Source organism: Apodemus sylvaticus, chromosome 14 (genome assembly GCF_947179515.1).
Source record: "Apodemus sylvaticus chromosome 14, mApoSyl1.1, whole genome shotgun sequence".
NCBI classification, from domain to species: Eukaryota; Metazoa; Chordata; class Mammalia; order Rodentia; family Muridae; genus Apodemus; species Apodemus sylvaticus.
In genome coordinates, this window is record NC_067485.1 from 73,335,047 (window position 1) to 73,346,353 (window position 11,307).

At 35.4% G+C, this 11,307-nt stretch overlaps 1 protein-coding gene across 2 annotated transcripts in view; it reads left to right on the forward strand.

The window, feature by feature from the left end:
- LOC127665128 (coiled-coil domain-containing protein 3-like) overlaps positions 1-10,182 on the forward strand; it is a 738,150-nt gene extending 727,968 nt beyond the window's left edge. Inside the window, exons 5-7 of one of the 2 annotated variants that reach the window (XM_052157565.1) lie at positions 4,721-4,754; positions 5,063-5,195; positions 9,989-10,182. In XM_052157565.1, the coding sequence (XP_052013525.1) occupies positions 4,721-4,754; positions 5,063-5,195; positions 9,989-10,125 (304 nt within the window). In that variant the 3' untranslated portion in view covers positions 10,126-10,182. The remainder of the gene's footprint in view (positions 1-4,720; positions 4,755-5,062; positions 5,196-9,988) is intronic. The other variant, XM_052157566.1, reaches the window with a different exon arrangement.
- The last annotated feature ends 1,125 nt before the right edge of the window (positions 10,183-11,307 follow it).

Consider the following 11,307-nt stretch of genomic DNA (forward strand, 5'->3'; position numbering starts at 1 on the left):
TCATGATTCCAATATTGGAGGCAAAAACATTTCTTTGAATTGGATGCCCAAAGTTAGTGAATAACTGTGGCTTTTGACCTAGTTTTGTAAAAAATTCTTAAAAAGTTTTCATTTTCACAGAACTATTCTGCACTATGCCTGTGCATACGGCCATCCCAATGTAGTTGCCCTCCTGATAGAGTGGAATTGTGACATTGATCTTCGTGACAGTGACAACAGAACAGCACTAATTAAGGTAGAAAGCAGCCAACAGTTTCAGTGTGACACATATTGGATGGGAATTCTTAGAATAAACATGATCTCAGAAACATGCAAATAATTAGTGAAACCTATGAAATTTTTGCTTTTCTCATCATTCCAATCTGTTTCTTGATCCAATGCCCATAGGCTTCACAGTTCAAGCACGAAGACTGTGTGGCTATGTTATTAGAACACGGTGCTGATCCAAATGCTATGGACAACACTGGGAGCACCGCACTGCACTATGCTGTTTGGCATAACAGCACCTCAATGACAGCCAAACTGCTGGCACACAATGCCGACTTCAGTATAAAAAATGAGGTAAAAAGACAGCTTTGATTCACAGATTATTTCCTACATACTTTAAAATATTACATTGGGATCCTGATACAGCTTTGACCTAAGAATCTCTCAAACGCTAAATGTAATAAATGGATTTTATAAGACTTATCTAGATGAGCCAGCTTTGATGGGAGCTCCTTCTTCCCAAGCTTTCCTTCCCCCAATACACTGCATGATCTCTCTCCTTTACTCTTCTGAGGAACAATCTAAAGAGAATTATTACCTCCATCCATGGCAATTCTGAAGAAATTTGCAATTTCCTTAAGGCTACTCTGTTAATTGTAGCCTTTTGGGAATTCATGTTGTCTTATACTTCCAATGTATCAGATAAACAAACTTCAATAAGATACAAGGTTTCTATATTATAAGTGTCTAAATTATGTATTTTTCTGTCAGTTTAACCCACATGGTATCCATCTCAGCATGTCAGTGCATTTTATAGATCTCTAATATCATGGGCCTTTCAGACAATTAGGTAACCACAGAGTTGGGTTTGTCCCTTAGTTTATGATACAGAATGTTATACAGGCAAGGATGGCCTTGAACTTTTTATGTAATAAGGATGACATTAAACTTGTATATATCTGGACCTCTGAAGTGATGGGCTTTTGGTAATTTACCACTATGCCTGGCCTATAAAACCTCATAGTTCACTTTGATATATAATTTCCAATGAAATACTTATTTCAGTGAAATAAAGCAAGTGTTGGAGTAGTTATTCCGGGGTATTGTCAATTTACCACATTTTATGCTGATTTTCATTACAGCTTTATTATGAAGATCTTGCAAGGAGGAAAGTCTAATTCCACAAATTTAAATCATAGTAGAAAAGTTTTCAGTATTTTCCTTGAGAGATTACTTAAATTGCAACTCTAGCAGAGGGTATAATAATAATCCTTCATATTCTCCCAGAATATCAAGTCTAACATGAATTTCATGTTCATTTGTTATAGAAATAGTATTAACATTAGTACAGTAGGTCCAGTATGGAAAAAATACTGTGACATGCCATCCTTTCTACACTGTGCTTTTGTAGCAAATATTCTCTGCCACAGTGACTTGGAGTTCATGGCATTTCAGAAGCATTTGCATTCCCACAGGCTCTGGAAGAAACTATTTAGACTCTACTCATGGTATCAGGAACCCATGGCAGACATTCTGTTTAACATGGTTCACTAAGATTTAAGTTATGAATTAAATGAGATAGGTGTCAAAGGTACTCTGATGGCTTATGAAGAATGGATCTGTGTGAGAGCACTGTGTGTGAGAGTGTCAAGAATGTAGATAACTGCATCTCAGACTATGTGAGCTCTACCGTGTCTTCCACATGATTGTCTGTTGATAAATAAGTTTTCAGAGTTAAAAGTTATTATTGTTTTATAGGAAAGCTTTACACCACTTACACTGGCTCGAATGAAAAATGACAACCTGGCAAAACTTTTAGAAGACCAGAAAGAAAAGATAAAGGAACTTGATGAATTAGAAAGGTGACGTTATTAATTCTTTTATTTTTTATGTTTTTATGGGATTCTATAGTGTGTACCATCCCTGAAGCCCTGTTGCTGGAGTTTCTAATCCTATTAAATAGGTATAACCCCCCCCCCACATAATATAGATACTGTAATTATAAGCTATATTCCTAGATTGGGCAGTTCTAGCACTGTACTATCTTATTCACAAGCTGTGAGAGTCCTTGCTTCTTGAGGTTTCTCCTGGCCAGGAGCTCCTGATTCATGGTGTCATCTCCTCCTCTTCCTCTTCTTCCTCCTTCCTCCCTTCTCCCTCACCTTCCTCTTGTCCTCCTACCTAACTTGCCCCAGTATTGAGTCTCCCTTCCTACCTTTCTCCTTCACTGCCCAATCACTGAAGTAGCCTTTTTGTAAGTATAGATTTTGAAGTTTATGTTTTAATATTTCATTAAAAATTGAGATCTTAAACATTTATTTTTAAAAATATGTCTCTTATATTAATTTCTTTAAAAATGCTATATTAAATGATAGTACATTTTGAAAAAATTTTCTTCCCTTCAGTGACTGTTTTCTTCAAATATTTTCGTTATCTTTGCTAGTGAATCCCTAAAATTCTCAACATTCATACGTTTGGCAAATGGGGATTGCCTTAAAACTTGATCAGCCTCAGTTAGTAAATAAGACAGTAAACAGGGAAGCCACAGACAAGACTACATAGAAAGTCAAGTCTGTCTTCACACACATGCTCACATGCATACACACACACACACACACACACACACACACACACATACATACACACACACACACTTGTATGTCTGCAATTACCCAGTCATGCATATTCAACACATGTAAATTCACCCATGTGTGCCCCACACACACACACTCTATTGGTCATTGAACCTATTTTTATTTCAATAATGTGTGTCTTAATAGGTTGTATAAGTTGAGCATTTAAATATGAAAACAATTAGAGAAACATAGGCTAAGAAAGTAGCAGGACTTTGCTTTTCTTCCTAGTATTTCTACTTCATTGTAGTCACATAGGAAGTTTTTAGTGTTTTCTAATTTATGTGGACTGGAATTGGTAGGTCATATATAGAAAAGCTGAATGCAGTTGTGAATTTCATGTTTTGATAACCCCTATAGCTCCCCTAGAAAAATATCATATCCATTTATTCTTAAATTTCCTATACTTGCAGTTTGTTTCAACTGTTTCATGGGGCTCACTGTACCCTTTTGAGACCAAATGAAGGCATGAGTGCTTTTTAGATGGATGTTTGATTTGAAATGATGATGGCTAATTCTATGTTGCAAAGCTTAGTTCGGCACCAATGACAGGGGTGGTTTTCAGACCATTTTCAGTTCAGGTATCAAAATTATGTGAGTCAGTAACTGGATACTAGTGCAGCCTACAGATGGTGATTTTGGAAAAGTTTTAGTCTTCCCTTCGGCCAGTGGGCAGACAAGGGTTCCAGGCACTCTCCTGTTTCTTTCTCCCCAATGGTGGATTCCTAGTGCACACCAGACCACCACATCTGGCTATGTTTTGTCCACCACAACTTCTGACAAATCAAACTGAGACCCTCACACTTGCAACTTAGGGACTTAACAACTGAACAGTTGTGTGAGTCCATGTCTTTTTAGATTTTGAAAATAAAAGTGATTTCTACAAGATTCCTCAGCACTGAAGATGCTGTGGTAAGAGAAACTGGGAATTTGGGCTGTGAGATACTTTCTCAAGTAAAACTAGTTGAAAATGTCACATGATTAGGTATAGTTTTTACTAAAGTGGGATGGTAATTTATTGTCATCTTCTATTATTTCGTTTAAATCTACTTGAAGATGAAAAGTTATTTTCATAGTTTAGTATGAAATAAATAATGATTCTAGAATTTCTGAGTATGAATTCAAATCTGTCACACATTCACATGGTCTTTCTGTGTTTCTCAAAATTATCTGACATATATTGGAATTAAAATAAATTTAAAGCAAGTCCAATGCTTAGAACAATACACGGCAATTACATAGGAAGGCCTAAGAACAGCTAAGCCTTTCCATTCTTAAAGGTATTTGACACATATAAAGACACAGTGGTGTTAATAAGGCAGGTTTTACTAAATATGAGACTCCATTTTGCTGAGAATGACATTGGAAATGTTGGTATATTTACCTCTACGAAAGAAAGCATACTATATTATATTGTCCCCTTAACTGTTACAATACTTGATCAAAATTTATTATTTTAAATATTATTAATATCATCATCATTATTTTAAAATGATGCAAATGTTTGTGCTTGTATTTGAGTATACACACATGAGTGCAGGTGGCTGAAGAATGCACAGGCATTGTATGTCTCTGGATCTGGAGTTAGTTGGTTATGAGTCACACAGCATGGGTTCTGGCTGTTGAGCTCAACTCCTGTGCAGAATCAGTATCTGCTGTTAATTGGAGCCGTGTCTCCAGTTGTAATTTCCATCTTTTATGATCTTAGTAGTGGTATAAATTGTATATCAATGTTCCTCTTCTTGTCTACAGCTTTGTTCCTTTACAGAAAATCATTTTATTTGTAATACCTGGTAAGTTTTATGGATAGGGAAAATAAACATTTTTTGTGTTTTATTTTACAAGTTTAATATTCATCTGAAAGTATTTCATTTTTGTAGGTCTTCAAAGAAAACTTCCAATGAAAAAGAAGAGGTATGCAAAAATTAATTTCAAATCATATTTATTAAGATACAGTATAAAAATCAAAGTAATACATAAAAATGGACTTAGAAATATAGTATAAAATAAAATAAAATAAAATTAAGATTCTTTTGTTATATTCAAATATTTCTTTCCAAAATAGTTTTAAAAGTCACCAATAGTAAAGGTGTCTTTCCTTTCAAAATCTGGTCTTTCAGAAGCATTTTGCTTGTTCCTTATGTAAAACATGGGTCTCTTCTTTCTAGTGTATGGGGTACACAACATGACAATATCTGAAATTGCTATTATTCATTTTAGAGGTCAAAGAACAAGGAAATCATATGCTTGACCTTAAGGAACTAATATCATGTGAGGGAAACTCAAAGGACTGTGAGCAGTACAGTTGTGACACTATTTTGCATTTTATTGAAGAGCTCATGAGGCAGAGAAAAGGTAGGAGTTCTGCATGCAGCTCCTGTATGTGCTATTGATGAGGGTGAATTGCCCAAACATAGGCATGCTTGATATCAAAGAACAGAAAACTAGTCTCAGCAGGAGCTGCCAGCAAGCCTTCAGAGCTTCAGTGAGCGAGCTTGACACCATGGCCTTGGGGTTGTTACATTAGACTCATGTGTTTCAACAAAATGGAACAGGCCAGTCAGCCAATACATTAAATTGATGGGGTATGCCTTTTCATTACTTCTTTTTGGTTTGTTTGATTTTTTGGGGGAGGGAGTGTGATTTTCTTTCTTTCTTTCTTTCTTTCTTTCTTTCTTTCTTTCTTTCTTTCTTTCTTTCTTTCTTTCTTTCATTCTTTCTTTCTTTCTTTCTTTCTTCCTTCCTTCCTTCCTTCCTTCCTTCCTTCCTTCCTTCCTTCCTTCCTTCCTTCCTTCCTTCCTTCCTTTCTCTCTCTATCTCTCTCTATCTCTTTCTTTCTTTCTTTCTTTCTTTCTTTCTTTCTTTCTTTCTTTCTTTCTTTCTTTCTTTCTTCCTTTCTTCCTTCCTTCCTTCCTTCCTTCCTTCCTTTCTCTCTCTCTCTCTCTCTCTCTCTCTTTCTTTCTTTCTTTCTTTTTCTTTTATTATTTGTATTTTCCTTAATTTTTATTAGATATTTTCTATATTTACATTTCAAATGTTACTCCATTTCCAGGTCTCCCCTCTGAAACCCCCTATTCCATTCCCCTCCCTCTGTGCATTAACTTACCACTCCCAGTTCCTCTCCTGGAATTCCCCTACACTGGGGCAATGAGCCTTCACAGGTCCAAAGGCCTCTCTTCTCATTGATGTCTTACCAGGCTATCCCTTGCTACTCATGTGGCTGGAGCCATGGGTCCCCTCCTTGTGTACTCTTTGGTTGGTGGTTAAGTCCCTGGGAGCTTTGGGGGTGCTGGCTGGTTCATATTGTTCTTCCTCCTGTGGGGCTGTAAAACCCTTCAGCTCCTTGGGTCCTTTCTCTAGCTCCTCCATTGGGGACCCTGTGCTCAGTTCAATGGTTGACTGAGAGCATCCCCCTCTGTACTTGTCAGGCACTGGCAGGGCCTCTCATGAGACAGATACATCAGGCTCCTGTCAGCTAACACTTGGTGGCATCCACAATAGTGTCTGGATTTGGTAACTGTATATGGGATGGATCCCCAGGTGGGGCAGTCTCTGGATGGTCTTTCCTTCAGTCTCTGTTCCACTCTTTGTCTTTGTATTTCCCCTCATGGATATTTTGTACCTATTCTAAGGAGGACCAAAGTATCCACACTTTGGTCTTCCATCTTATTAAGCTGCATATGGTCTCTGAATTATATCTTGGGTATTCCGAGCTTCTGGGATAATATTCATTTATCACTGATTGCATGCAATGTGTTTTCTTTTGTAATTGGATTACCTCACTCAGGATGATATTTTCTAGTTCCATCCATTTGACTAAGAAATTCGTGAATTTATTGTTTTTATAGCTGCTTCTTCATGTGACTGGAGGATTGACGCAGCTCTCTGGAGTCACTTTGGTAAAGGATGCTGAATCCTTTCATGATGACTCTACCATATGATATTTTGAGTAGACACTCTTAGACTACTGCTCTTGTTTTATTGGCTCATCTCTTCTACTTGGCTTATATTAGCATTGTCTTCTAAAATTCAAAAAAATATTTTATTTTTATTAAGCATGTGAGTGAGTGTGTGTGTGTGTGTGTGTGTAACTGGGTGTGAGCATTGCTTTGCATGCACAGACTGAAGGAGAAGTTGAGGTATCCTGCTCTAAGATTATCCTCCTAATTCCTTGAGATGGTACCTCACTGAGTTTGAAGGTAGGTTGGCACATGAGCACCAATGCTCTTGTCTGCAGCTCTCAAAGGCTGGGTTTACAGGCACATGTGTAGTCATATGTGTTTTCTGTATGGAGGTTTGGTCTCAGGTTCTCATGCTTGTGTAGCCAACACCCATATACACTTAGCTAGCTCCCTTAAGGTTGATGGATCTAATTTTTAATCTGCTAAGATGTTTTACAATATTATGGAGTGTGGGTGTTAATGTATTTTTGTATGTGTGTTTGTATGCACATGCATGTATGTATGTATATCTATGTGTGTGTGCCTATAATGCATCTTCCTAAATTGCTCTCAACCTCATTTCTTTTGAAAGAGCAACTCTCACTGATGTCAAAGCTAATCAATTCAGTTAGGTTGGCAGTCCAGTGAGCTCCAGGTATCCTCCTGTCTATGCCTCCCATGCATTAAGATGACAGAATGTACCATCATACATAGCTTAAAAAAGGAACACAACAACAAAACAAAACAAAACACACCCCCAAACCTGCTAAGTTATGGGTACTGGAGTTCAAATTCAATTTAGAATAGCTTGCATAGCAAACACTTTAATGACTGAGAAAACTTGTCATTCCTCATCATTTCAAATCATGTCACAACATTGTGTAAGCTTAGATTTTTTAATATGTACATTAATACAGCTTATCAATCACTTCAATAAACTTTCTAGAAAACCATCCAAAGGCAGGGGAAAAATTGGAAATAGGACAAGTGGTATGTGTACCTGTTTAAAAGTAGGTCTTTGGATGGTGATTCTTATCTCCTTGCTCAGGATAACATCAGTCAAGTTCAGTAGTCTCAGGATACCAACAGGGCAGTACAAAAGTGTCACCAAACAAGAGTCAGCAATGGTGGCACAATTCAGCAGAAGATACTAGGCCTCCCCTGAGTTGGCATAAGTCAGCAGGGGCTAGGAATAAGTCAGACCAGCTGGAATGCCAGGAGTTTTCTGCCTTGTCTCTTTCAGCAAACTGAAGATCAGTATAGAGGCAATACCAAAGCAGAGTTGCATAGCTAGCTATGCAAGCTCCTTATCACTGTCTTTGTGTTCTACTTATAATCTCTCCAAACATGACTTGACCTCCCTTGGGTCTTGCTTCAGCAAAACACCGTGTGAGTTTGTATCATATGACAAAACCAGAAAGTCACACTTCAACATTTTAAATATACACAAATATTTTCTTTCTCACAAAACATAACTTTCCAACACACTGGTTGAGTGCAGGTTGTACCAATACTCTAAAGAGTTGTTAAGACCGATTTTGTGTGCTTGCTGTACCATATATTTTGGTAAAGATTCATAAAAATTATGAGAAGCCACTTAATATAGAGAGAAATTTATTGAAAGCAAAAGCTGCCCCTGTAGGATTTATCCACATATGGCATTTTCCTCACAGTTGTATGAGCCTTGAGCTTACCATAGTGGCACCCAGTAATGCCATGAAATGTGATCAGTTTATATTATGCATCTTCACATTTATTTATATTCTTGCCTTATGCAACATTTTGTAGCTTAAGTTTTTTAAATTTAAATTAATACCCATATCTGTGTCCTTATAGTAATGTAAGTTTTTTTTAATTTAAATTAATACCCATATCTGTGTGTCCATATAATAATAAATGAAAACTATTTAAGTATGACACATGACCTCATGACATTCATATATGTATTTTATTATTTTATTTTTATTTATTATTTATCAACACTTATATGCAACTAATATGTGCTTAATATATTTAGCTATGTTCATGATTTTGTTTTATCTTATTTGATGTCAAAACTTAGTTTCATTTCTTTATCATTTTAGTTTGTAATAATGATTTTATCTTTCTTCTCCATTCCATTCTAAACAGTTTTCTGAATTCTATATATGCATTGTATATTTCTTATAATCAGTTTGGTCCTTCTTTTTTTGTTTCTATAATTATTAGGTAAACCACAACAAATGCACCCAGCATATTGTTTTTTCTCCATTCCTAAAGCATGCCAATGCTTTTTGCTAACTATGGTCCTGTATATTATTCCTTGTTCACTCTAGCCTATGGGAAGACATGCCCTTTTCTTGGCATTGTGTGAACACTGGTGGTCTCCTCTAATTGTGTGAGATGTTGTGTCCCTCAGCCCCAGGATATTTCCTGGAATTCCCATGTTGTTATGTGCTCTATAGTATGTTTCAGACGGCCTAGTAACATGCCCAGAGCATCCCCTCTTCTTTGTGTCTATTTTCCAGACTTCTGGCCTGTGATTTCTGGCTGCTTTCTTCACCAAATAGCTTATCTGCACAGCTCCAGGAGTCTAGGAGAGTCAGAATAGCTTTGTCCTCATCATATTCTAACCTAGTCTGTACTATCCCATAGCACAGAGATAGAAAATTGGGATAATATCATCAAACTGTTTTAGTGCTTATTAGCTAACAATTTATGTCATGTCTGAAGCATATAATCTTCAGTTTCTAAAACATGTTTTTTTCTGATTTGTGTTGTTTGAGGTAGGAATCAAAATCAGTACTTTTTACTTGACCTTGTTTACATTTAGAGGGCAGTAGCATCTCCATTTCTAGTCTGCTGTAGAATACTGGCAATGTGCCTCTTCACACTCTGACCAACTACTTCTTGTTCTTACTTCATGCCTACTCATCCCTTCCATTACGGCATATTCCTGCATGCTTATTCAACATTAAAACTTTGTTTGACTTCAGTATCATCTGAGTCTGTAATATCTGGTTTTATGTCTTTTTTTGTCTTCTCTACTAGTTCTTAAACTAAACACCTTAACTGTCTTCTTTTCATATCTTCAGAATGTACCATGTCTTCCACTGTGTGGGTCCTCAGGATACATTTCTACAGTGCATCATGTTTAGGTAAAACTCTAGTCTGTTTTATTTATCAAAAATGCTGCTGTACTGTAATTGTGCTTTTTCTCCAATACAGATATAAATTCTGAGATCCTAGTGAAAATCTGGGGTGCAGTTTATACATATAAAAGATCAATAGACTTTGAAAAACATAACTGTGAACTAATTGAAGAAGATTGTGAACGTATAAGTAATGAAATTATTGCACTGTGAGAGGAGTGGTCTCAACTAGAGATTGAAAATGCTGAACTGCAAGATGAGCTATGCAGTTTGAGGTAGGATGTCCCAATTTTAGAGAAATATTTTAACTGTTTTCATTAGAGCATAAATAGAACATTTGTAGTTTGTCACTAACTTTGTAAGTGTTCTGAAAGGGAAGAACTTTTCATATTTGGGTTTTATTATTATTACTTTTGATAGATATCTTTATGTAGTCTAGGGAAACCCCAAATTTGTGATCTTAGGGCCTCAGTTGTTTGATTTTGGGGTGACTGGTTGGGTGCTTCAATTGTTAAGTGGGAGAATTGTTAGCCTTGTAGAATGTGAAAATAATTAAATTACAAATATCATTATTACTATTTTCCATAATTATGTATATATGCATATATGTATATGAGATATATGTATGTGTCCCATGCAATCACACTCTTGATATCTACAGAGAAACCTCATTTTCATGAGACATCAATTAAAGTTTTAAAAAATATTTTACAATTATGCTACAAAGAATACACTTTCTTAAAAGCTTCTCTAAATATTGAATTATTTTTATTTGAATACAAATTTGAATATTTTCTTTAATATTGATTCCTTTAGCTAAAGGATGTAAATCATATTAAAGGACTTGGCTGATATAATTGTTCCAAACAAAATTTATATTAATTTCAAATTTCACCAATGGAATATGAAACAATAGTTTTCTTAATTAAGACAAATTCTTTTAATATTATACTGCTTTATAGTGAACCAAGAATTTTAAATAAAGTAGTAAAGTATCACCCTTTCATAGAGATAAACTTAGATCTTATTTCATTCTCATATGCACAAGGCAAATATATGATTTCTAAATAGATTATTCAACATTAATTCACAGAAAAAATTCAAATTTGTATGTTGAGAGACATTTGATACTTTGTAATTGATTACTAAATTTATCAAGTAAATTGTATGATTTATATAATTGATAGAGTAAATTGAAAGAAAATAAAATAGAAATAAAAAATTGTAAGAATGCATTTGAGATGATCTGTATGATGTTGGATTCTAATAATGAACAAAATGCTTGAACATATTTTAACATTCTTTATTCCTTTGTGAAACATCCTTGTGGCTAATTATATTTTATGAAGATTATAGTTTAGTTGTATAAAATTTATAAACTTTAGTGAACAGAAT